The following is a 25,300-nucleotide window of genomic DNA, read 5'->3' as shown; positions in this document are numbered from 1 at the left end:
GTAAGTATACCTCTGAATCGCTAAAAAAAAAGAAAAAACCCAAAAACAAATGAAGGTTTCAGATTGGTGCAAGAAAAACTTCCAATATGGTTGAATTAAAACAATTGTACAAAGAGTGGGATGAAATTCCTCCACAGCAATGTGAAAGACTAATTGTCTGTTATCCCAAATGCTTGATTGCAGTTCTTGCTGCCAAAGCAGGCACATCCAGTTATTAGGTTTAGGGGGCAATTGTTTTCTCATTTATAGACCAGATTGGTCCTGCGACTGACTGGTGACTCCACCCCACTGTTTGCATGGATTTAAAAAGAAGGAAAAAAATTAGGAAGGGACAAATACTTTTCGCAGTACTACAGACTTGGTGTATAAGTGAGTATTTCAATTTTGTTTAATAAAAATAAGAAAAAAATGTAAGTGATAGGGTTGAGTGGCATGTTAAAAGCTTCCAGTCAGCTAATGTTGGTCCATCAACCGGTAATTCCCAGTGTATTTGCCAACAGCTAACGTATTTATCCTCTTAACCCTAGTATGCTGGATTGTTATCTCAATATGAGCATTGCTTCTGCATGTTATGAGGGCTTGAAGTTTTCTTTTTAATGTTTTTTTTTTTTTTTTTAAATATTGCAATTTGTGTTTTTGAGTCTATCAGTTTACTTTGGCTTTTCAGTGGGCAAAGGGGGAAAAAAGCCCTTTAAGTTGGTGGAAAAACCCGAGCTGAAGCCTCTTTTGAAAGTTTTGCTGGGCAGCATGTGTTTGTTGGCAGACTGCCAGTGAAAATGCAAGAGAGGGGAAGTCAGCAGACTGGCTGTCTTCTGTTCACTGTTGTTCAGATTGACTCTGTCAGGCTGGCCTTTGAGGCCTGTAATCCAGGTGGTCTGTTCTTTGCGGTGCCCGCTTCCCTCCTCATCCTCCCTCTCTCCCTTCACCTCCGCTGCCCCATGCCCACAAACACGCCTGGCATCAGCGGCTTCCTCTCTGAGCAGTGGTGTCTTCCTTCCACCAATCACATGGCTCTGCAGTTATGGGCACATTGGTGTAAGCCAATGAACGACACCTGTTTTTCTCAGGAGTGGTTCTACATGCCAGTCATAACACCCACTTTATTTGGCCTCTGTCACAAAGCCAATCTCAACACGTAATTCACGGGCATCCAGGCCATGAGAGGCACAGGCAAGAAGAAATATGGATTTTAGCGATGGGGAAAGGACTTTCTCGAAAATTATTTTCCCAGCACAAATGTCACAGAAAATCTGTGCTGCATCATTGCATCATCGGAAAAAAGTATCATGCAGTAAAGGAACCTTTTGATAGGACTGAGGGATCATTGTTCGGTGGTAAGACTGGAAGAATGACTCATTTTCTGCCTGAAAGCCTGAAAACTTTTCCCATGTTTCTGTGTACACCTGAGACTAGTTGAAGGGATCACATGTTTTAGCTTTTCCAACATGTATATGTTTTATTTTATTACAAAGATTTTCCTTTTTCAAGCCTGGTTAAAAAACATATAGTAACTGTCACTTAAGAGCTGCTGTGGTGTTGTCAGTCGATGCCATTCAGATTTCTTTGCACTGACCAAACGCAAACAAATTCCTGAAAGCTTTGAAAAAGTCTTTGTGCTTCACCAAATAGCTTGTTATAAGGGTTTATTGTCTATCATTGTAATTTTTTCTTAAGGTCAAGATTATGTATCAGATGTCTGCTTTTAAACAGTAACTTTTTTTTTTCTTTTCAATAACGTTAAATGACAGTAACCTGGGAATTTATGTGGTAAGTTTAATCTGGCTCTTCAGCCTTTGGTTTATAATACTGTACTAAAACCTCACTTTAATAATACAAGTATTAAAGAAACCATATAAAGTGTATTTCTTTACCAAAATGGAGAAAAAACATTTACATAAAAAAAAAACTATACTTTTTTGTGCTTAAACTGTTGATTAAATATCTGATGCCATTGTAACCAACTCAATCTCAAACAAGACTTAATTTGAACAGGCTGCTTGATGGAGGTCATGGTTCACTAATGTTATGTTTATAAGTTACAATTGCAGGGCTGTGAATCTGTTGGAAATAAAGAAGCACTTGCAATTGTATACAAGCATTATTGGAGGTTCTGCTTTAGCTTAACTCCCCTTAAATTTGGCTGGTCTTTGGCTTTTTCATCAACATTACACATTGTTTTTGGTGTTGGGCTGCATATTTTTTTACATTGTTCCTTGAAAGCCACAATCTTCTGGACTTTCCAAGAATGATGTATAGGAGGGCAGAGAAATAACAACCTTTGTGTGATTAGTGCTCTATAGGGGACTTTTTTATAGTTAACATGAACTTTTTAGAGTCCATTGTAACCTGGACCAAAATAAATATTCAATGGTGATTTTATATCTTGTGATTTTGATTTGAAAAGAATTCGGCTAGAGTATGGTATAGCAATTGAAATATGCAACAATATATTTTTGGGGCTATTGTGGATGACACATAAATCGTCAGTGACCAAGGGCAGCTACCGGCCTTGAGTTGCTGAAGTTGATAACAGTAAATAATAGTCCTAGTTGCATGAACACAGCTTTTAGAGTCATTTCTATTACATTCTTTTAAAATAACCTTGACTGGGCGCTTTAGAAAACATGCAGAGCATACATAAGTGCATAGAATCAGTCAGTGGCAGATTCCTCTCCAACACCTCGAGATGCATCCGACTCCGTTGTGTTTTTGTTTTGCTGATGCTGTGTAAACACAGGCTAGTAGTGGTAGTCACATCCCTGGCAAAAGAAATGGGTTTTATAATGAAAGAACATGTTCAAAAGCACAAACATTAAGAAATAGAGAGAGAGCGGGAGACAGCAAGGCTTGGAAGCTGATCGAGGTATCAGTAGAGAGGAAAAGGAACTGGCAGCACTCTAACCAGTGTGTCTTCCCAGGACATAAAAGACTTGCTGCTCCGAACAGGGATTATCCTCCACCTCTGGGGAGTCCCTGTGATGAGCAGCAAAGGCAGAATAAAAGATGTGGAAAGACATTGAAGGAAACAGTAACAGAGCAGAGGAAGTATGGGGAAAAATTAAATGTGAAAGCATGTGCACTGGGGAGGGGTAAGACACATGCATCTATAGACTCTGATCCACATATATGTCAGCTCCACTTACGGACCTGCAGATGCTCAAGATGCTTCAGTTGACCGTGTTTGTGCTTTCTTCTTTTCTTTTCTCTTTTTTTCTGCAACCTCTCCTGACCCCATGAAAAATGTCCCATGCTGGTAATTCAGCCATGAGCCATATCCCTGTTTGTAGCATCTTCCTGAAAATCATCTCTCCAGGCTCAAACATTTTAAATCAAATGTGATCCTTCCTTTCTAGCAGAAAATACTTGTTGGAGATGCAGATTACAAAGGTCTACACTGCAAACACACAGATCTTAAGGATACCTGAAGAGAAATCATTTTGTGGTTAATGGGTAATTGGTCCACCTCTCCAACATGTCAGTGAAATTCAGCATATTAGTCTTTGCAAAATCTTGCTAATAGGCAGACAAAAACACAGCACATGGCCATGACAACAGCTTGGCTTTCACCTTGATTTAAGAACAATTGTCTCTTTCATGAAATTTCCAAAGTTGTCGCTTGTATCCTTCTGCAGCAAATTTGCTACACAGGGCGGTGTTTAGATTTTCACTTGCTTAAATAAAATATGAGTTTTAGAACCAGCAGTGTCACTAAGCAGCTCTTTTGGAACTTGGCAGCTGAATTAATTGTTGGTTGAAATAAAGCATTCAGGGGAGAAACGTTACGCTGTTGACACAAGCTGTTTGAGTTGTCCATCTGACTTATTTTGTTAATAATGGGCCAAAAGGTAATTGATTTTGTGTGTACTGGACAGACTGTCTGTGTGCAATAGAGCAAGAGAAGGGGGCGGATGGAGGCGTGGGGGTGGTAAGGTTGGGCCTCAGTCAATGCAACTATATTTTCATGATTTTGCTTGTTTGTCTTGGATACAGCGTGCCTCCGATCCTCTGGCCTGCAGAATTTTGTGTTTGTTTTCGGTGAGTCAATGCACTGATCCAAAGTACACTCCTCCAGTGACAGAACTGACAGAACACACACGCGTGTTCTTCAGGACACACAACCTCTGGTCTTATTGGAGCGCATGTGTTCCCACCCAGTTTGCGAGGCCTCTTCCTGCATCACGTACACACATAGTTTCCCATCACCCTCCGAGCGGCCCCCAGTGTTATAAGCTTTCTCTGAGAGACTTTCTCGCACTTTGTTTTCCTCCCCCATTTGAATCTCTGTTATCTATTTATGAACCTCTAGCGCTCATTCTATGTGTTCATACATCGATCAGTCCATCTCTACCCATCATTCCCATTCCCTTCATCTCTGGCTTGTTCCCCAGAGGAAGAAGGAGAAGGAGTGGGGGGTGGGAGTCGGGCAGTTCCAGCTTACGGCCAGGAGCCAGCTCCTTCTCCATTTGGATTTCATTACAAACAGACCAGCACCTCACAGCTTACAACAAAAGAATAATAATCATAAGGGGGAAAATGAGAAAATAAAAGGTGGGTGGAAGACATCTAAAAGGCTTGTAATACAGTCAGTATATTTAATCTTTCCGCTGGGGCGGGAAATAAAGCTTTGGTGTTGATTCTGTGTCTCAGAACTAAATGTGAACAATCTACTTTTGTATTTTTGTATCTAGATTTGTGTAAGAGGACAATTACCATTTTTATAGGCTGAATACTGACTCGGCAAATGAGTGCAGGGAAGGTGGACATAAGGCTCTGTGTGGGTCAACATCTGCCTTGGGCTAATTCCAGGTGTTGCAGAGAGTAAACAGCCACATAAACAGAGCCTAGACACACAGTGTTCAGCTTTTGAAGTGTTTCAGTGGTTCCTTGACACAAATGGAAGTTGTCAATCGCCCACTGTCTCCAAACACGTTAGGAAGTGACAAATTCCTCATCCTGATGTCACCAAAGGGTAGGGACAGTTTGTTTTTGCCGTCGTGGTAATTGGTATAATTAGTCATCAGTCACTGATGGCTTTATGACTCCACCGTAAATACAAGACACACCTAACACTTCCACTCCTCCACATATAATGGTGAAATTTTTTTGATCTTCTGCATTTACATTTATTTTCCCTGCTAGCGGTGTTTGTATTAATCTTTTAAAGACTGCTCTTCATTATTTACTTAGTTGTGATGGCTTTTTGCTGACTTTTATTGCAGAAATTGCAGAAAAAAATCAGTTAAAGTTTCTGGATTCATTTTTGACTAGCCTGAAGGTGAAATACAGAAATCCATTCAGCTGTTTAGTTGGTTTAATTATATGACTTTATTATTTGTAGTGTGGCTTGCAATGTTCTTAAAAAGAAATACTGGCCACACAGACCTCAGATAACTTTAGTTTGTGTAGTTGCACGGCATCATCGAGCAACCATTTATTATTTTAATTGTTGACACTGGTGCTTTTAGGCCCCTCTTATAGTCTATGTGTAAAAATAAACCACTTTGTTCTCTAATATTTTCTGAGTGTATAATATTAATATATATATATATATATATATATATGCAAAATTTTCAAGGTTTGTTTTAGTGTTTTTCTTTCTTTGTCGTTCCACAAACCATTTTCATTTTATTTCATAAGCGTAACCTTGCAGAAACATGACCCTTGTTTGAAACGATGAATGCATCATTGTGCCTAGGTATGAAAGTTTAAAAAAAAATGGATCTGATTCTTTGTACCCGCTGTTGCTAAATTGCATTCAGTGTGTTTGTGTTTGTAAACCATATACTTGGTCGTGCGCCTTCAAGTGTGTTTTGGCAGTGAGCAAGTCAGATAAGGGTCTGTGTTGTGATATTCATCTCTGGGCTCAACAAAAGAGGAAGTTCAATGAATCAGAAGCTTCCTGGCTGTGTTGAATTTCCCCAGTTACATGTATTCATAGCAGTCTTGGCCATGAAACCTTAAATGTCCTTAAAATGTTTAAATACTTTTTTTTTTTTTTTGCTTTGCAAATCTTAATCATAGAGATTTATAATATAATAAAGCAGGTGGTAAAGGTGATGTTTTCTCATCATCTTTTGTCTGCAAACTTCAAAAATCGCCTCCAAAACCTCCACATTATCTGATTAAGGTCATTCAAAAAGCCTGTCAGTCTTGACTGTCTTGAATATTACTGACCTCGTTTGACTTACTAAGCTGCTGTGGTAATGAATACTCAAACAGAGCTGAAGAACATCAGTTGCAGTGTAATCTTCTTCACCCGACAGCTGCTCTGCAGGCTGCAGAAGTAATTATCGCTCAACGCCATGTCTTTGATCAACTGGTATTGTCAGTTGACGTCTATGACATAAGCCACTGACCAAAGCACAGCAAGTGAGATATATTCACTATGCTGGCTGTCATTCATTTGTTGAGTACATTTCCTTCACAGTAGCTATGTTGCTTTCATTCTTTGTGCCTTTGGCCTTTTTACTCCATTTGTTGCCCTCTTCACTATCTCTTGGTGTACTAGTTTTCTCCTCACAGTGAGAAATGTGTGTAAATGAATTTGGTGTGTAAATAAAGCTACCTACTATAGGTAGTACTTCGAGTGTGTTTGACTTTCTTCAAGTAAAGCAAATACAATACTAACTTCAGCTCAATATTTAATCATCAAATTATAATCCGTAACCAGCTAATAGTCCCATATCTGTATGTACCTTGAGCAGTTTTGCAGCCAGGTTAGATATTAATGATCCTGCACTTGTGCAGGATCATTAAAAACAGAACAAAGTAACCCCTTTAACATTCAAAACGTTTCATCCTTCATAGTCATTGGAGTAGGGATGGAGAAGTATTACTTTACTTTGGGGTGCTAATATGGATTATGGAATTGTAGATAATCCTATGAAGTCTTGTGTATTTGTGTGTGCAAATCTTTTGTTGCTTTTTTTGGTCTTTGTATAGCAGTTGTTTACATTTCTAACTTATAGACAATGAATAATAAAACATCTGGATTTGCTTCCTCAGGATATTGGCGAGATTACATTAAATTGAGGGTGCTGGTTGCTGTTGATTTTTCAGAATTTCTTGGGTTAAAGCTTTATGGTGTCTGTATGACCCTAGTTGAAGACACGTTACAAAGAAAGCCTTCCCTTCTCATTCTAGCAAATCACTGAGCATGACCGAATTTACAGTGCAGTTGACAAACAGCCACCAATTAATTCCATACTTAAATAAAGCAATATGGGAAGGATAAGCTTGGTGATTAGTAGGTTAAAGAAAACACTTTTCAACTTTCCAAGTGCGCTCAGTCACCAGGGTGAGTGGCATTCACATGAGGCTCTAAGCATGGAGCAAGGTTTCTAAAGTGTGTCTTTACCCAGTGAGAAATATGTTAAACTAAATTTGATGCTCACATTTCCTTTTGTAATTTCTCAGGTTGTTCAACCAGTTGCATTTGGCTTTGCTTCAAACTCTTCAGATCTGCCTTGTTTAAAGGTTCGACCAGAAAGTTACAAGCAGTGTGTGAAATGATCTGTACATAAGAATCTGGCCCAACCTCAGTCAACTGTATCATGTGCACGAGCTGGTTGGTGCTCTGCGTGGAGCTCCCAGGGAGACATGGTATATCACCTTAGAGCTAACAAGAACAATTAGGCCATAACAGCAGATCATAGTGTTGGCAGCCGGGGCACTGTTAGCAATAGTGCCAGTAATCTGTGGCTTAGCTGGCACCTAGCCACATCTAGCCACAGCTTCATGGCCTCTTCAGACACTTAAGAGTCACTGAGGGCACCAGCATGCCCTAGGAGCTGGCTCTTTTATCCACATGCTATCAGGGAAATGAACTGAAATGGGAGGAAAATAAAGCCTTTGAGAGACAGAAAAGAGTAAAAGGGAGGTGGGAGGGAGAGAATTAAGTCTTTAATGAGGGCAGTTGTTTCAGCAGGCAAAAAGAAGCGGGTTATATCAACACAGTGTATCAAATGATGGCTGTTAGCAGCCCACCTACTGTGAAATTATGGGTGGCCTGTTTTGGTTCTTTTCTGCCACTTATCCCACATTAAGGCCTTTATCTGTTGCTCCTACACTCTCTTGTTTAATCTACAAGTTGGTTCATGAATCCCAGCAGATATGGGCTTAAACAGACAGTATAAAGAGAGTCTGGATACTTTTGATTAGCACTGTCATAAAGATCGAGGTATAGTTGCAGCTGGGCTGTCTGATCATAGCGTCTAGCTCCTTGATCACCATGTGGCTTCTTGCACTGTCCTCAATCCTCACTTACTGTATTGAGGATGGAGGACTTAACTAATAAAAACTGAGATGACAAAAACATGTAAACATGGTATTTTGTTTTATCTTGTAGCATAGTGTTAATTGTGCAAGGAGTATAATGAGCACAAAGACCACAGGAAACAAAGGACTAAGAACAAAAACCCATTTAATGAGCCTATAATACACCTTTCTAAATTCATAGTCAGCAGAGATGCTGATAACATTCTTTTGTCTGCAACCACTCGTTTCTAAAAGTAAGACAGCGTTAAAGAAGTAACACGCAGGCGTGTGTGAGAAAGTCATAAAGGCTTAAAAAGCTTTGCACTAAGATTTACAAGAAGTGCATAATACATAAATTCTGTTATTATTTATTGACTCATTTATTGCATCAATCCCACTGGAAAACACAAGGTCAAGTACCTGTAGAAGTTCACATCAACAGAAGAAAGAGGGTTTATTTCAGGGTAAAATATTTGGTATTTGAAAATAAGTAATATTTTTAAAAATCTGCTTCAATTAGCTACAATATAATGACTAACTATTTGTTAGGCAGTTTCACCAGTGATTATTTAGTTAACGTTCTCTTCTACTTCCCTTTTATATATATGGCGCCAAATAATAACAACATTTGCCTGAAGGAGCTTTATATTGATATTTATGGTGAAGACGTTAGAATAATAATTATGGATTGCATTTATATAGCGCTTTTCTAGGCACCCAAAGCACTTTACAATTCCACTATTCATTCATTCTCACATTCACACACTGGTGCAGGCAGACCACAGTTGTAACCACAGCTGCCCTGGGGCAGACTGACCATATCGCGCCATCGGCCCCTCTGGCCAACACCAGTAGGGTAAAGTGTCTTGCCCAAGGACACAACGACCAGGACAGAGAGAGCTGGGGGATCGAACCGGCGACCTTCCGGGTACAGATGAGCTTCCCAACCCCCTGAACCACGGTCGCCCCTAATAGAGAGAAAACAGCAACAATCAAAAGGTCCCCTTTGAGCAAGCACTTGGTGACAGTGGAAAGGAAAACCTTCCTTTTAACAAGAAGAAACTTCCAGCAGAACCAGGCTCAGGGAGGGGCGGCCATGTTCCGAAACTGGTTGGAGGTGAAGGAAGGAAGACAGAGGAAAAGACACACTGTGAAAGAGAGTCAGAGATTAATAATAACTAATGATTGGTGGAGCTTATCCCAACTGCCCTACGGTGAGAGGCGGGCACACCAAGTCACCAGCCTGTCGTGGGGCTAATAGAGAGAGACAGACAACCATTCACATTGTTGGGCAATTTAGAATCACTAATTAATCTAAGTCCACATCTTTGGACTGTCGGAGGAAGCTGGAGTATGCTGTTTTAGACCGAGGACCTTCTTGATGTGAAGCAACAGTGTTAACCACCACGCCACAGTGCTATATGAACAGCTAGTGCTTTTATTTATAGCTTAAATTACTTGCTTACTTACATTTTTATTAGATATATGAAAATTCCTCGCTTATCCACATTTTTTGCATCATTGCAAACAGAAGTTTTCAGATTTTTTATGCTCCAGAGCCAGAACAGGTTGTTTACTAGTGGAAAATGCGAATAGGATTTTTTTTTTCGTCCAAATTTCAGAAATTTTATGAACATAATAAGTTTGTAAAACAAAACCTTCTTTTTAGTAGTGTGTGCCGATTCTATGCATAACCAGTTGATATTTCATCAGCCAATCACAAGCTCGCTCCGTACACCATCTTTTACACACAATAAACATACACACCCTCACACACACACCCTCCCTCACACACACACACACACACAGAGCCACACTTCCTCTCTCCTATCTACAGAGTAAACATATCAGACTCAGATATTTACACTTTGGACATAACTGAGGGCACCAGATTAGTCTGTTTATGTAGTGGAAAACAGTAGACAGACATTTCCCAATTAATGAGCACACATGCGCACACACAGAAAGTGTCAAGCTTAATGGATAAAAAAGAACAATGAATAATGATCTAGTTTTTGAAGCGCATACACAAAGGAAGACTGAGAAAAATATCAGCCCGCTGTCGTCATGGCGATAGAGACATCAGCAGTAAAAACTCTAAAAATGAAACCGTAATACCAACTCCCATGTTATTTTGGGCTCTGTTTTTTTTTCCACAGCCCACTGAATCTCCTGGGTTATTTAGTTGAATCTCTTTTTCCCTCTTCACTCTTCTTCCTGAACACATCCGGAGAAATGCTAATGACTAGTGTTTCATTCCGGCTGCGCTCTGTACTTTTCAAAAGTGACTCACCTAGACGATGTCCTAAAACGTTGTTCCGAAGAATTTTAAAAAAAGAAAGAAAAAGGGAAAAAAATATTGCTCGGTGCCTCAAATCAACAGAAGGTGTGGGGTGGAGGGGTGCATTAAAAACGGGGCCCGTGTTATTGTTGACATGCCACCCTTTTATCCAGTTTTTTCTTTGGAGCTGCAGTTTACTAAAGTGTCACAGTGTAGGTGCAAGTGACTCATAACTGCTTTGTTTATTGCAAAGTCGGTCTGTAAAATGATCATTTTTTTCCTGGCCGGTCTCTCACCTATGCCATCATTCCCCAACTTAGCCATAGCCAATCACGGTTAGTATAGAAAGCACGTCGTCTGTGCAAAGGATCAACATCAAGCCCATTTGGATATTTTTTTTGTTTGTTTTTGCATTTTGTTCTGCACTGAAAGACTGAACAAAGTCTTCAGAGAATATGGGATTGGACACAAGCTATAGAGGTATTAAACTAAAATTGGCAGTGGTGTATGCACAAACACAGAAAGAGAGAGCATTATGATTTTTTCCTACTGACAGTCAATTCTGTTGATGATGATTCAGGAGATTTAATAGCTAAAAGGCAACTGGACATAAAGTATGTGATTTACTGAGATTTATCTGTTCTCGCTTTCTGTTTTTGTAGCATCCCACGCCCTTGCGTTATACTAAATCTCCACTGTGGCACTAGTAGATGAATAATAGAGGAGCAGAGTTAGGCATGGAATGAAAAATGAGCATCTGTCTGCCTCTGTATAGGCACATGGCTATGATTGTGAATGTGTTTTTAAAAAGGTTAGACAAAACAGGTTGTTCCGAAGTAAGGTGAATGAGACGCTGAGAGGACAAGCATATGAAGCCAGAGAAGTCATTTGTGAGACAGCAGTCTAAAGAAAGGAAAGACACACTTTTCATCGGCTCTCAGGATTGTTCAGACTATAGTGGTGCACTTTCTATCTATAATGCATCATCCATGCTGGTGGCAGGGGCAACACAATCTCATGGGCTCGTTAGGGAATGCAACCAACGGTGTTAGTTCTGAAGGCAGCTGAGTTATTTGTAGTCTTTATGTGAGAACAGTGGTTGCTTATCTTTTCATGTTGTCACAAGTTCTTATGTGCATCAGCTGCTGAAAATTGAACGGCGAGGGTTTTTTTCCTCTTTGATTGTTTTACTTTAATGCTAACAAGCAGACTGATCCAGCATGTTGTTTGAGATGCTTTGAAAATGTTTAAATCCAAGCTGTACACACAACGTAGACAAGTAAACTCATCAGATGTTTTATCAGGTAAACCTTGCTAGCACTGTGTTAATCCCCCTTTTACCATTTAGAACCGGCTTATCTCTTCGTGGCATGAATTGAACAAGGTGCTCTGAACAGTTCCAAACAGGTCCACATGGTTAGAGGTACAGGTATTCAAATATAAAGAAATCCTGAGACATGATTTCAACTACCAGCAAATGGAGCAACCATCCAAAATTTAAGCGCAACTTCGTATGGTGCAATATAAGTTATAGATTTCTCCAGAGTAGGAGTAGGAGTGGTTAAATTTATGGAAGTAAAGGTGATTAAATTAAAATATTGACTGTTAGAATGAGACTATATGAATGGGATTTTGCCCCTGCTGTCTACAATTACAAAACAATTTGTTAGCTTACATGAATGAATAAAATATGCTGTCTAGCGTGTGCTAGCAACCAAACCCATCTCCGCGCCAGTTAAATCGCACCCCTTTTAACATCCCACTCACTTTAATCCTGTACAGACCAGAAATTCTTTGTACTGTTTACACCAGTGCTGTTGTGCAGATAACAGATGGTGTCATTTTTTTTCTGGAGAGAGGGTGGTCATTAATCACAACTGCAGCAGCTCACCTGTCAGAAAAAATGTAAACAGGTTGTTTCCAACATGTTCCTGTTTTTGCATTGATCTGTCATCTCATTATCTCTTCTTATCTGATTCTCGTCCGTTTATCATCTTTAAACACACAAGTGAGTAACAGCTAGATAATAAACTGGCAAAATTTCCCCCTTGTAATAACACTCAACAGTAGAACAAAAGAGCAAGAAAGGAAAGCTAAAGGGAGGGAGGCATTGTTTAGATGTAGGAGACTTTTGAATGGAGTGGAGAGGTGATAAGTGGAGAACTTTGTCTCTGTCAGCAAAACAAGCTGTAATTTGCTTATTTGTTGCTGTCACTTGTTTTTGTGTGCCCGGCGATTTTGACAAATTGACAGGGAGAGCCTGCAGACGGCAACGCTCTAAGTGGCTTTCAGCTGTGAGTCACCCTTTTTTCTAAGTTGACGCTAAGAGAACCTGGACAGCTGCCACTCATTTCGCGAATGCTTCAGTATGCTTCACACTCACATACTCACTGCATGAGCTTGTGAGTGTGCTGAGCAGCTCCTTTAGTCAGAGACTGAAACACACTCGCTGCAGGAAGGAGCGCTTTCGCAGATCATTCATCCCAACAGCAGTTAGACTCTATAACTCCTCAATCACGATGCTCACTGGACACTGTGAACATCCACGGTCACCACTTCATGCATAACGGACCTTCTATGTGTATGGACATGTGCAGGTATATATGTATGTATATGTATACATATGTATATTTAGTGTGTACATGTGTGTGTGTGTACATGTCTATAGGAATAGTAGTGGTACAATAGTTATGTTAAGCTATATAGTTTATGTCTTGCATAGTTCCACAACCATATCCATAATCACATACTGTGTATGCTACCGTTGTATATAATGTATTATCTCACTTATTTTTTTATTGTTTGTATTTATTTGTATTTCCTTCTGATATCTGTACCTGAGCTGAGGTAACGCAAAAATTTCCCCGTCGTGGGATCAATAAAGTTTTATCTTATCTTATCTTAATTTTTATTTTTGCTCTTACCTGCCCTGCCCTTTTTCAGTGATTGGCTTTTCAGTCACTCTTATCTTTTGAACAGGTTTATTTCATATCTTGCATACAGTGCAAACGGCTGCCAGAGGTTGTTTTTCCAAGACTGCTCATGAAGCATATTCCCATTTCAAGTTTAACAGGTTAAGATGGAATTGGCTATATGAAGAAACGCAGGAGTGGCTATGCTGCCCCCCCCCCCCCCTTTTTTTTTTCTCCAATTCTTTTTCCTTGATTAGTAGGGCTTAAAGTCAAAGTGTTGGTTGAAGATTTAACAGAGATTCTTTGAGTTGTATTTTTGTATCCACATGACAATATTTATAGTAATAATAATTATTTGAGATCTTGTTGTATGAGCTGGGACTTTATCTCAAAGGAGAACTTGGCAAAGCTTAATTTAAACCTAAATGCACATGTCTTGTGTATGTACAGAGGAACCTTATTTCCATCTTGCTCCTTGCTTACTTTTCTTGTCCAGTCTAGTCATTTCTTTCCTTTCTTCTCTGTCATTCTTCTTGTTTTGTTTCTTCTTGATTCCCCTTCTCTCATTGGATCTTCCTTCCTGCGTTTTTTTTCTTCTCCACTCTTCTGTCCTTACAACCACTATTTGTTTCCTTATCCTTTCTTTCCTTGTCTCCTCTACCCTAATTTTCTCTTCTGCTTTCCTCTCCGGGGAGGATTAGGACAGAGTCCTTTTCATCCTGCTGTAATCCTACACTGGCAACCCAACTCCAACAGGAGTAAACATACACACGCATACTGTACACTCAAACGCACACACAGATATTTCGCATTGAGAAATCTTTATGTTCTGGGAGCTTTGTCCAAACAAGACCATCCACATACAATCCAGTGTGACCACATGGTTTGCTGCTTGGTCATAAAGAGGGGGAACATTAGAGGGGGAAAGTGTTCTGCTTTGGATTTTCCTCTTCTCCAAAAGCTGTCGGAAGAAAGAGGGACATAAAGAATGAATGGGAGGGGAAAAAAGAGACATAACAGGCGGATCTACCTCCCAGCCTGTCTCTGTCATCCCCCCTCTAGGTGGGGCCTTGCTGGGATTCTGTTTGCTGAGTCCCACTCTCCCCTACCCTCCACCCCCACTGAGAGCTACAATGGCAGATTGGCAACTCTAATACCGCCACTCGTTTTATCTGCTTGAATTGAAACCCAGTTGGGTTATGGGAATTGCTGACTGCAAAAGCGCTAGCTAGCTATTTATTTATTTATTTATTTTGGAGCTATGTGTGTGTGGGCACATATTTTTGGAGGAAAAAATCTAACCATTAGATAGAAGCTCAAGAAGTATCAGTCATGGGATCCAACACTGAAGTAACATAGCTAGATACAGAGCTGTTATTAGCCCCTTTTTTTTAACAAGGCTGTTTGTTTATTTTCCAAAGGATAGGGTGTTTCAGTGTGGGTGTGGGTGTGTGTGTGTGTCGTTTCTAACAGGAAGTTCTTTTGAGTCAAGCAAGATGTGCAGGAAGTATTTGGTTTGACTCAGCTGAAAACTGCACTGGTACTCAGTGCAGAGTGCTGCTAAAACCAGTGCTCCTGCAAATGTATTTTGTAGCATTTTTTTTAAACAATTTGAGTTTGTATGGCTGTTACTTTGGCTACGTAGCAATAAAAAGGATGGGGAGAATTCCTAAAAGAAACTAAAGTTGCTAATCTCTGCTCTTAACTAGTTTAACTATCTGCTTTTTTCCACTGTGCAGAAAATAGAGGAACCTGGTCACGTACAAAATGTGGGAGCGTGATAGACAGGCCACACTCCAACTCATTACATAACATGTGTCTATGCTCCCACTGCAGAGAGCAGACAGAGTGAACTTGCAGTGTCAAAATAGGGGAGGGTATTTAAGGACAACAGAGAAACTGATGTGAACCTCAGCTCTCTAATGCCAGCTATAAAAATGGATTGAGGAATTGTTGTAAGTTAAAATACAAAAAGGAGGGAATGTCTTTGGAGACACTGAGATATGTCACTATTATTATTATTATTGTTATTATTATTATTATTCATGGACATTTTTGCAACATTTAATTATTCAGCATTTTGCTTGCAAAACTAATTATGTGAATCAGTTACTGATAAGGCCACTGTTGTTTGACAAATTATAATGTCTATAAATACATTTATGTTCAAAAAGCTGGTGTGTCTTAACGGTCTGTCCCTTTGTGGGACATTTAATGAATAAAAATGGGGTCAATGGATGTGAGATTATAAAAAAGAATGATGGAAGCAAAGGCAGTCTCAGTCATAAATGGAAAGTATGCAAGACTGAACTGCAGTGTTGAAAGTTGAGACAGGAGGTTTGTTATCAGTACACATACAACAAAGTTGCCAAAGTCTCAGTGACATAACACAGTATATCAGTACTTCTTTGCTAATGTTCTCGCCTGTCTCATATCTTCTCTGTTGACAGCTGATGGAAAGATGGAAAGCTCAGTCACGATAAAGAGCTCTGATGGTGGGGGGGGGGCTGTGAGCGCAGATGAGCTTTTTGTACACATGACCTTATCCTTATCATTCTGACTTCAGTCTCAGTCACTGCAGGATTCTCCTCAGCTGTGGTGCAAGGTCATGCTTGTCATTTTCCTGAGCCCACTACTACCCCATTCATAAGCTATATGCAATATAAATCCAGTGTATATCCCTGACCTCGTAGATGCCTCAAGGAAGGACTTCAGTTTACCAGAACGAAGCAGTCTGTGAGAGAGCAGCAGAACTGCTTTGTAAAGTTATACAGTCTTTTTAAGTGTTTACCACATCCATGGCCCCCCATATCCAAAAGTCTCTACTCTCTTTTATTTCTTTTAATGTCATACTTGTTTCTTTCCTTTGTCTCAGTTTCATTGTATATCTACGTTTGCCTTTACTTCACTGTCTGCTCTGCTCTTTGTGTTAAGCATTATACACATAGCTGAGAACAGGATTGACTGTTAAAGAGGAGACCATAGACAGTATAAAAGGGGTATCTTGCCACCAGGACATCACCTACTGGTTTGTGAAGTCCCACTTAAATCTGTGATTTCAGCTTTTTGGCCATAGCCATCTTGGAAACCAGATGTGGTGACTTAGGGATGAATGAGATTGTGAAACTGTGCACTCGCTGGCTAATGATTTATGGTTTACAAATCATTAGCTAGCAAGCCTTTCCTGGATTATTCTCCTTTGTGACTCTTAGAAGGACCACAGTTTAACAAATGGATTTAATCCTCTGTTCAGTTTGACCTGAGACTAGCAGGTGAGGCTCATCAGGAAAGTGTTTAATGAAGTTGCAGATTAAGAAAGCCGAATGTCACTTTCCATACACTTCTAAGCAACCACAAGTCTTTTTTGGAACTGCATGAGTTTAAGGCACTTCTACGCTGGCTTCGCTTTTCAGACCTGGAAACTATGTCCATTTATGGTTGGTACATTACTTTGAAGTTTCTCAGGATATGTTAATCCATCAAAAATGATGGTGGAGAAAAACAGTCGAGTAAAGAAAACCAACACCCGCTTCATGTACACAAGCTTTTCATGACATTCTGCCCATACCCACAACCCTTCAGCCGCTGACTTTGTGGTTTTTCCACTGTTGGTGATTGTTGGATTTAATTGTCTTAAGTGTTTTTTGCTGAATTGTCCATTTTCCTGCACAGCACTCACATTAAAGAACTGCCTTCACACTTTACCAGATGTGCTAGCCTTGCGGTGCCAACGACCCTGGCTGGAAGAAACCAAGTGTGAGAGCGTTGTTTTGAAGAAATCTGAGTGTTTATTCAAAACTTAGTTATCAAAGTGGCTTTTTGGTCCAAATTGCGAAGCCTTGCATCAGATTTTTCCTGTCTCATTTTGATTTGAAAATCTTATGAAGGCAAAATCAAAAGACCTTATTATCATAAGAAAATATGACGGGATGGCAAGAATTACCTGTGTTTATTATCAGTGATTTTCTTTGCTCATTGGAATCTTCAAGATAAAATGTGTAATCTTTCTTTTTTTTTCCTGAACAGATTCATCAGGCCAGGTGACCTCTTCGCCCTTGGGGTCTCCAACCTCCCACCGTGGAATGCACCCATCTCTACTCAGCCCAACGTCCATGGGGCCCTCAGGCCCTCTCCACTCTCCCATCAGTACGCTGAGCTCTCCAATGAATGGCCTGGCTTCACCCTTCTCTGTCATCAGCTCACCCATGGGCCCTCACTCCATGAACTCGCCTGGCATGGGCTACGGTCCTAGCGTTAGCCCCCAGGTGAGGCCTGTTAAGAGACTCACACTTTTAAAAGTATACATTTTAAGGATGATTATATAGAGAGTAGTAAGCATACTGACAACAAGTTATCTGCTCACTTTCTGATAAACCAAAATATATATTTCTTTCATACTCACAGCCATAGCTGTTGGTTGCACTTTCTGATACCTGAAATAGTTTAAACCTGGAACTCTCGTGGTTAACCCAAAGGTTTATAAATCTGACAAACTGTGGGGAGATGTCCCCAGATGGGGTAATGAAGTTTCTCATGTGATTTGTTGTTAGCAAAAAATATATTTATTCCCCGACTAGAAAGGAACCACTACTGTTAATTGCCCCTTGGGAATAAATAAAGTCTTTCTGATTCTGATTCTGGAACTGGCTGGATGAATTTGGTCACAGAGAAGATGCTGGACCGAAGACCTCCTACCCATAGCTTTAATTGCTAGCAGAGTTCCATGAATGTCTGTAGTTTCTCATGTTTGTTTGCAAAAGCTTGCCAAATATTGGCCAAGCAGCAGTATTACTAAGAAAGTGCGAAAGAACGGGTTGTGAAGTTATGCCAGCGTGTTTCAAAACTTTTGGTTTGAAGGCAAATGGTCTTTGTTTCTGGTTTATGTCACACTTTACAAAGTTTCAGTACAGCTTGGAGAGCTTGGACGGTGTTTGTAGACAGATCCATCACTTTCATTCAAATTATAGGCGAAAGCAATATGCAGGTCTTATCTTCCCAGCAACTTTTGATCAACCTTCAGCAACTTACAAGTGGTCAGGGAGTGCTAAATTATCCCTCACGGTGAGCGGTTTCTAGGTGGTCACTGATCAGTCTGTAAGCCAGGTGTGACTGGAACCTTATTCACTACATCTTACACTGTCAGCAGGATTTTCACATCCAAAATGGTCAACAGGTGTGTTGTCTGCAAAATGTCAGTAGAACCACTGCAGGGACAGTGTGGTTTATTTTTGTATCAAAACAAAGAAAAAGGTTTGGAGAACTTAGACTGCTGTCTATATATTGTGTTTTAATAAAGAACTGACAGTTTTTTTGCGCTATAGATTGATGTAATCTCTCATTATAGACCAAATTCTGATTTTCATTAGTTTTAATTACATTTTCATTTGAGGTTTGAGAGTCATGCACATCATGGGTTGCTTTTTTATTTTAGGCAAAGTACAATATTGCAAATTTACAACATTAATAGAACCAATTCCACCTGTTTCCCCATATATATATTTAAATATGATGTTACTCCAAAATGCATTAAGTTACTTTGTAATTTTATTATTGTGCGTTTTAACAAATGTTTTTTAAAGTTAGCTATTTTTGGAAGAAATGTGATGAAGGAAATTAAATATGCATTACCATATATCCAATATCCATAAAGTGGAATTCATATATTCTATAATTGTAATTCAAATTAAAAACAAAGAAATAAATGAGGAAAAAAGTGAGTTACTAGTAGCTGGTTGTTTTGTTGGGGCCAACAAGAGGCACTTACAAAAGGCAAAAATTTAAGTTAATGGCCCTTCCACAGTTTTACCTACTGAAACCTTTTACGACTCTTAATTCTTCTATATAGATATTGTTGACCAAAAGTTTTGCAGCTGTCCATTTTTAGCGAGGGGCAAAAGCAGATCTCTGTAAATGTGAGGTGTGGACTGTATTTATTACACAAGATCAAGAAAAAAAAGCCTCGTAGCAAGAAGCTGTAGTGTGTTTAGGGCAAAATGAACATGCATTAATCCTACATTTTTCATACTCTAAGAAACCAGAAAGCCTTCATCCTAGGATTCATGAGGTTTTCTGTGTGCTCCCCTCCAGATCACAGAGAAGTGCAGCTGCCCTAAGCCAACCAGAAAAACCATTTACGTATATCATGTCTTGCAAATTGCAGTCACATGTTTCAAAAGTGCAAATTACAGTCAAAACTTGCACACTCACACATATATGCACACATATCATTTTCATAAGCCAGGCCCCAGCAGACAGAGACCCTGCTCTGACCCTGTGGCACAGTTAATCAAGTCCTATTCAACTGGGATTCCACATTAGTTTAGCTCTGTCACTCTTACTTCTATATCTGAGGCATATTTTTTCCCTGCCATATCTTACTCTCGTCTCTTTCTATTCATCCATCCTTTTTCTTTGGCTGTCCGCTTTCCTAGTCTTGTTCTATCCTTGTCTCTGTCACAACATCTCCATTTTCTCCCTTTTCTCTGTCTCTGTCATTTTTGTTCCATCAATAAGCTTTGGTTTCTTTGCTATTAAACGCACACACGCACACAATTGAGACATCAAAGCATACAGTGGCCCAGTTTCCGTTTGGTGCCATATCTAAAATTGAAATAGTTTCCCCCCAAAATGTGGTTGCTGCCCTTCTTTATGTTTGTTGATTTTTTTTTTTTTTTGGATGGGCCCTCCTTGCTATTGTTGAGCTTATCTGTGTCTTCTTAGTGAAAGTGTCCCACATGTAATGGAGTTTAGAGTGGATTAGGAGCATTTTGTGAAAGCAGCCAAAATCTTTCATTGCTAGAAAGCCCCTCGTCCTTCTCCCCACCCTTCTCCTTCTTATTCTTGGGCACTTTATCATTCCAACACTTTCATCTGCACTGTCATTCCTGTCCTGGAGGGCTATTCTTTATTTGCAGGTGAAATTTTTAGTTAGCAAAACACTTTGGTGGGTTCAGCTGAACCTGCAATGTTTTTCACTGATTTAAATTGTGATGATAGTGAGGCACACGTGTGGGGGTGGAGAGCTGATATTAGACTATGGTGGATTTTTAATTTGTCCAATTGTGGGACAGGAGACTTGAGAAAGCTGAATGACACTGAGGACCACACAACAACCAACTGAGCAGAGAAACAAAAAAGGCTAGTTAGCAGTTAGCTCATAAACCAATCAGATGCCTGAAAAATTTAAAGTAAATCATGAAATATACTGAAGCAACTGTCAGTGTACCAGGTTGTGGGAAAAAACTGCTCTGTCTCAATGAATCTTTTACACGTGCTTTAGTGTTTTGACATAACTTTTTAGGTGTACACATAAAAATATGTTTACATTATGGCATTCATGAAAAATATCCTGTGGTGTCAGCATACAGGGCTATTTTTGTACCGCCTCACAGCCAATCCCACCATGTTTAGTAGCTGTGTCAAGAACAAGTAAGAACTGATTCAGTTAGTGCCAACTGTTTTAATACTGTACTTACAGTAATTATAGCTGGTATAGTATTTACAGTGCTGTAGTGGTTAATTTGTTGAAACAGTTGATGTGAGGGCAAATGCGTCCAACAAACCGAAGGTTACCGTACTGGTGTGATTTCATTGTTTCTTTATTATTCAAAAAATAATGAAAATAAATTTTTTGTAATGTTAAAATATCTTTAGATAACAAGAAAAAATAGCATTTTGGCTGACATTTTTTGATTAGTCTATCTAAGAGAAGCAGTATACACACAAGTATTATGCTTAACTTAAGGCGTATCTGCATACTATCATTATATTGCAAAACTTAAAAAAAAAATCTAATTTCATTAATGCTAAATAATAAAAAAAAGGAAAAACAAAAATGTTATTGTTGACACCTGTGTTTTACATATTTCGAATGCCACCCAAACCCAAACTGTACAGGTGGTCTTGTAAACGGTTAACTATGAGTGATTCCATAACCGAGATTGTTGAGGCTTCTTGCTGCTGCTCAGCAAAGGTGGGGAACAGTGGTTTGATTTGAAAGTGCAGTGGCTTAGAGCATAAAGATGGCGGCACTGCCCTGTGGTCGTGAGGCGCGGCACATCTGATAAGACGTGATTTGAGTCAGACGGCATATGCCACTTACACTTAACACTCGGCTGACTTGCTTTTGTCAGGAGCAGTTAACTGGAACGAGGTCACAGCTCAGCCTTTTTCACTACTTAACCGCCCAGACCAGTGTGAGACCCTGCCTAAGCTAACGACTCACAATGCACAGGCGTGGACACACACCAAACTGCATATACTGTACTTTCTTTCTAATGATCATACATGCATATGTAGTGTTATAAAATACAATAATCACAAGAATACCTTATTGGACCATCAGCTGCACTCAGCAGCATCTTCCAGTAGAAAGATTAGATTTATAGATGGACATGCACGGTCAGGTGGTAATCGGGTTTACCTACTTTGCCCTAAAAACTATATATTTTTCAATAAAAAACAATGTATAAATGAAAAGCAGCAAGGTTTAACTACCCTCTACATCAAAGGTTTAATTGAAAACATGATGAAAGCTTGGGAGAAGATGAACAAAAGTCCTATTCATTCAGGAGTCTCACATCCTCAGAAAAAAGCTAACCACATGTAAAGAGAGAGACAGTCCTTTATTATCAGCCAGTTCTTACATCTTAAACAACAGTACTTCCCCTTCAGCTCTGTCCCGAACATCCAGACACAATGACATACTGCGGTTATGTTCTTTCTCCTTTTTTTCTGTGTGAAGAGGACCATGCATTGTCAGCAAACATACTATACATAAAAGATATTGTGTGTTATTTGAAATGCATACTTTGTCTTTTATTTCGTGGTTTTGCCAGGGTTGTCAACTCATATTTTCTGGAGTTCTGTGAAGGGAGAGGTTGCAAGACATCTTTTGAGCTATATGCTCTGGGTGTGTTGGCAAACCGTAGTCGTGCTTCTTAGTATCAAACTCATCAGTGGTTATGTCTGTAGGCTTGAACTTACTGAGAAGACAGACCGTCCCTCGATCACAGACACCGCAACTACCCAAACACATGGAAGGGATTATAGGCAGTGGTTGGAACACAGTTCACACTTGCAGTGACAATGAGAAGAATTGTCTGGCTGTTGGGAAAAAGGGGTTCTTTATCATAGAACCATGGCTGGCTACCATTTTCCAGACCCAGTCTGTACCCCTCTGGGTTCTGTCCTCCCACTGAAACCTAGCAGCAAATCCTAAACCAACAACAGACCAGTGTCTCACAGTAAGGCTTTCAAAATACATATTAAGCACGACTGTTTCTGGACTCAAAAACACAAATGTGAAAAAGGTGTAAATGTTTTACAAGAAATGGAACATGCGTTTCATAAATTATAAATGAGCGGCGGCTGTGATGTCATGTGCCACTTTTCAGCACATCGTGTTTAGGCGTTTGTGTTGCTAGGAGCCTGAAACACAGCACATTCAAGTGAAAGAGAGAGAGAGGTGGACCTTAACCCCCTTCTCTGTGGGAGTAATAAAGGTCCCTTCCACTGCTGTGGTCTTTGATGGACTTTGCATGACATCATGGCTCCATGGCTGTAGAAAAGAACTGTGTGTAAGGTCTTAGGGGAGCAATCAAGGCTCTCTAACGCCAATCAAAGCTTAGATGTGTTAAGGAAAACTTTGAAACCAATTTAGCGCTTACTTTTTCCCATAGCACTATAAAGGTAAAGATGCAGTGCAGTTCTGACGGAATTAAAGCAAATGATTAATACATTGTGTTGATGGGGAGAATGCAGATTTTATAGAAAATAGTTCGACAAAGAGTTACGTTAAAGCTCCTCTCCTTTGTTTGCTTTTTATTAGTGATCTTATTTTTCTTATTTTTTCCATAACTTTTTATTTTACAAGCCTTCAATAGCTGATGGATTATGTGATAAAGCTTGGGCCTGTGTGTGTTCTGCTTGTGTCGTGCCACACAAGAGTTGGGCCATTTAGGAGGTAGGAGCTATAAGGGATTGAAATGCTAACATTAGTCTTAAGTTTCACGGTGCAGCCTCATAGTGCAGGCTCTAGACATTGTCGTTTGAATGCCTTGAGGGCACACTTTTATTTTAAAGCTTGAAATAATCCCTTCAGGGCTTTAATTACATCTGCTGGTGTGATATTACAGCAACTCAATGCAGCCTGTGGACAGACATGTACACTGTGGTATGTCTGTGAAGTGTAATGACACTTTCTGTATGACTAATTCTACTTTTGTCACTGCCCAGACGCCTGTAAAACTTGAAGGCATGCACAGATATTAGTCATTTTATATTTATAAACTCTTTACAGTCCTATAATAAATTCTTTTCTTCAGCATCCATAACTAAAAGTGAAAGATGTGTTACACAAAGAAGGCAAGGCTGACATTTTCTATGAAAAGAGTGTTGAAACAGATTAGTTTAATCTTGCAAATGTCAGATGTTCAGTATCAAACCTCATTCTGGCAGAATTGGTGTTGATCACCCAACATCTTGTTTAGGATTAGGGAGCTAATCAGTCGGAAACAGTCATCAATAAAGTACTTGTTTACTTGTTGTCGGCCATGGAAAGTAAAAGGGAATCCAGTTGCCTGACACTAATACTATTACCCAAGTAAAAGACTCATCATTTAAAAGCAGTTGGATTTGTCATCATATTACCCGCCAAATGGTGGAAAATGGAAATATAACTAAATGACTTGCAAAACACTGCTAAATTTATTGGTGGTTTTACACTGAAATGGTCTTTAAATTGCTGCCAGATTATGCGTTATTTGATAAAAGACATAAAAGATATAATTTTGTTCATTTTTATGGTGCACAGTAGGAAACACCTAAAAAGCTACGCTGATAACATAATCACTAGAGCATTAATCTCTGGACTGGTGCCTGTCTTGAAACCAAAAATATGTCTTTATCCATCTCGAAGTGAAATGTAAGATAGTGACCCATCTTTACAACAAAGAGGACATGCCAGTGTACAGTTTTTGAAATAGTTTCTCACAAAGAGTGTGCTGTGGGAATACTGAATGGCAGACAACTCAAGTGCAAGTGCAGCTCATAATTCATACATTTTCTGTAGAAATGCATCAGTTGCAATTTTCTTGCCAGATTTTGATTTCCAAAGTCTGACTAGATTAGGAAAAAAATCCAAAATACATTCAAACTTGTGCCCCCATTTCCTGTTTTTCTTATTTGATGTCACAACAGTCATTTTAATATTGCAACAAAGAGAACAGCTCAAATAAATCATTAAAAGATTTTGTAGTTGCCTATGTTTATTTTCAGTGCTATCAAAATGAGGAAATAGGAAATGCTACATTGTTAGATAATTGGCTGTTGGCATTCGCAGTTTACATAATTCAATTTGTTGTGTTTAATTTTTTGTCTTTTGCACGGCATATTTCCATCTAGCACAGATATTGCAGTTGTTGTGACATATTTTCCTATATTTAGTTACATTTCTGGACAAGTGCATGTCAAGCTATGACGGATTAGCACAGAATCTTTATCTAAGATTAATCAGCCCATCACAGCCTGTCAAATACATATGATTCTAGTTGCTGGGTGATCATTTAGTGCATCTCTAATTTTCAATAGTCAGGCAGTATTACAGCATATAGCTCATTTTATCAGTTAGAAATACATGTTTATTCAAAGGTTGCAAAAACAGTGGGTTTTTTTGTTTTTGTTTTCTTTGTTGTTGTTTTTTTCCCTTGGAATAAGACAATTTTATCATTGGCCATTATAAATGTATATATGCAGAGTATTTGCATTCTAGGTCACACACTAATCAAAAAATAATAATTCAAGTTTTATGCTGCATGTATCTTCTGAATTTCATGCAAACTCAATCAAATTG

The 25,300-nt window shown here is 39.3% G+C and overlaps 1 protein-coding gene across 5 annotated transcripts in view; it reads left to right on the top strand.

The window, feature by feature from the left end:
- The window catches only part of rxraa (retinoid X receptor, alpha a), a 109,179-nt gene that overhangs the window by 46,469 nt on the left and 37,410 nt on the right, over positions 1-25,300 (top strand). For 4 of the 5 annotated variants that reach the window (XM_006795612.3, XM_006795610.3, XM_006795611.3 and 1 more), the window contains exon 3: positions 17,476-17,714. In XM_006795612.3, coding sequence (XP_006795675.1) covers positions 17,476-17,714 — 239 coding nt within the window. Of the gene's footprint in view, positions 1-1,930; positions 4,549-17,475; positions 17,715-25,300 lie in introns of those variants that run through there. The other variant, XM_087843578.1, reaches the window with a different exon arrangement.

This window comes from Neolamprologus brichardi, chromosome 7 (assembly GCF_056152115.1).
Source record: "Neolamprologus brichardi isolate AB-2024 chromosome 7, ASM5615211v1, whole genome shotgun sequence".
In the NCBI taxonomy this organism is placed as follows: Eukaryota; Metazoa; Chordata; class Actinopteri; order Cichliformes; family Cichlidae; genus Neolamprologus; species Neolamprologus brichardi.
Note: the sequence above shows the minus strand (reverse complement) of the source record. Positions and strands in the feature narration are given on the sequence as shown.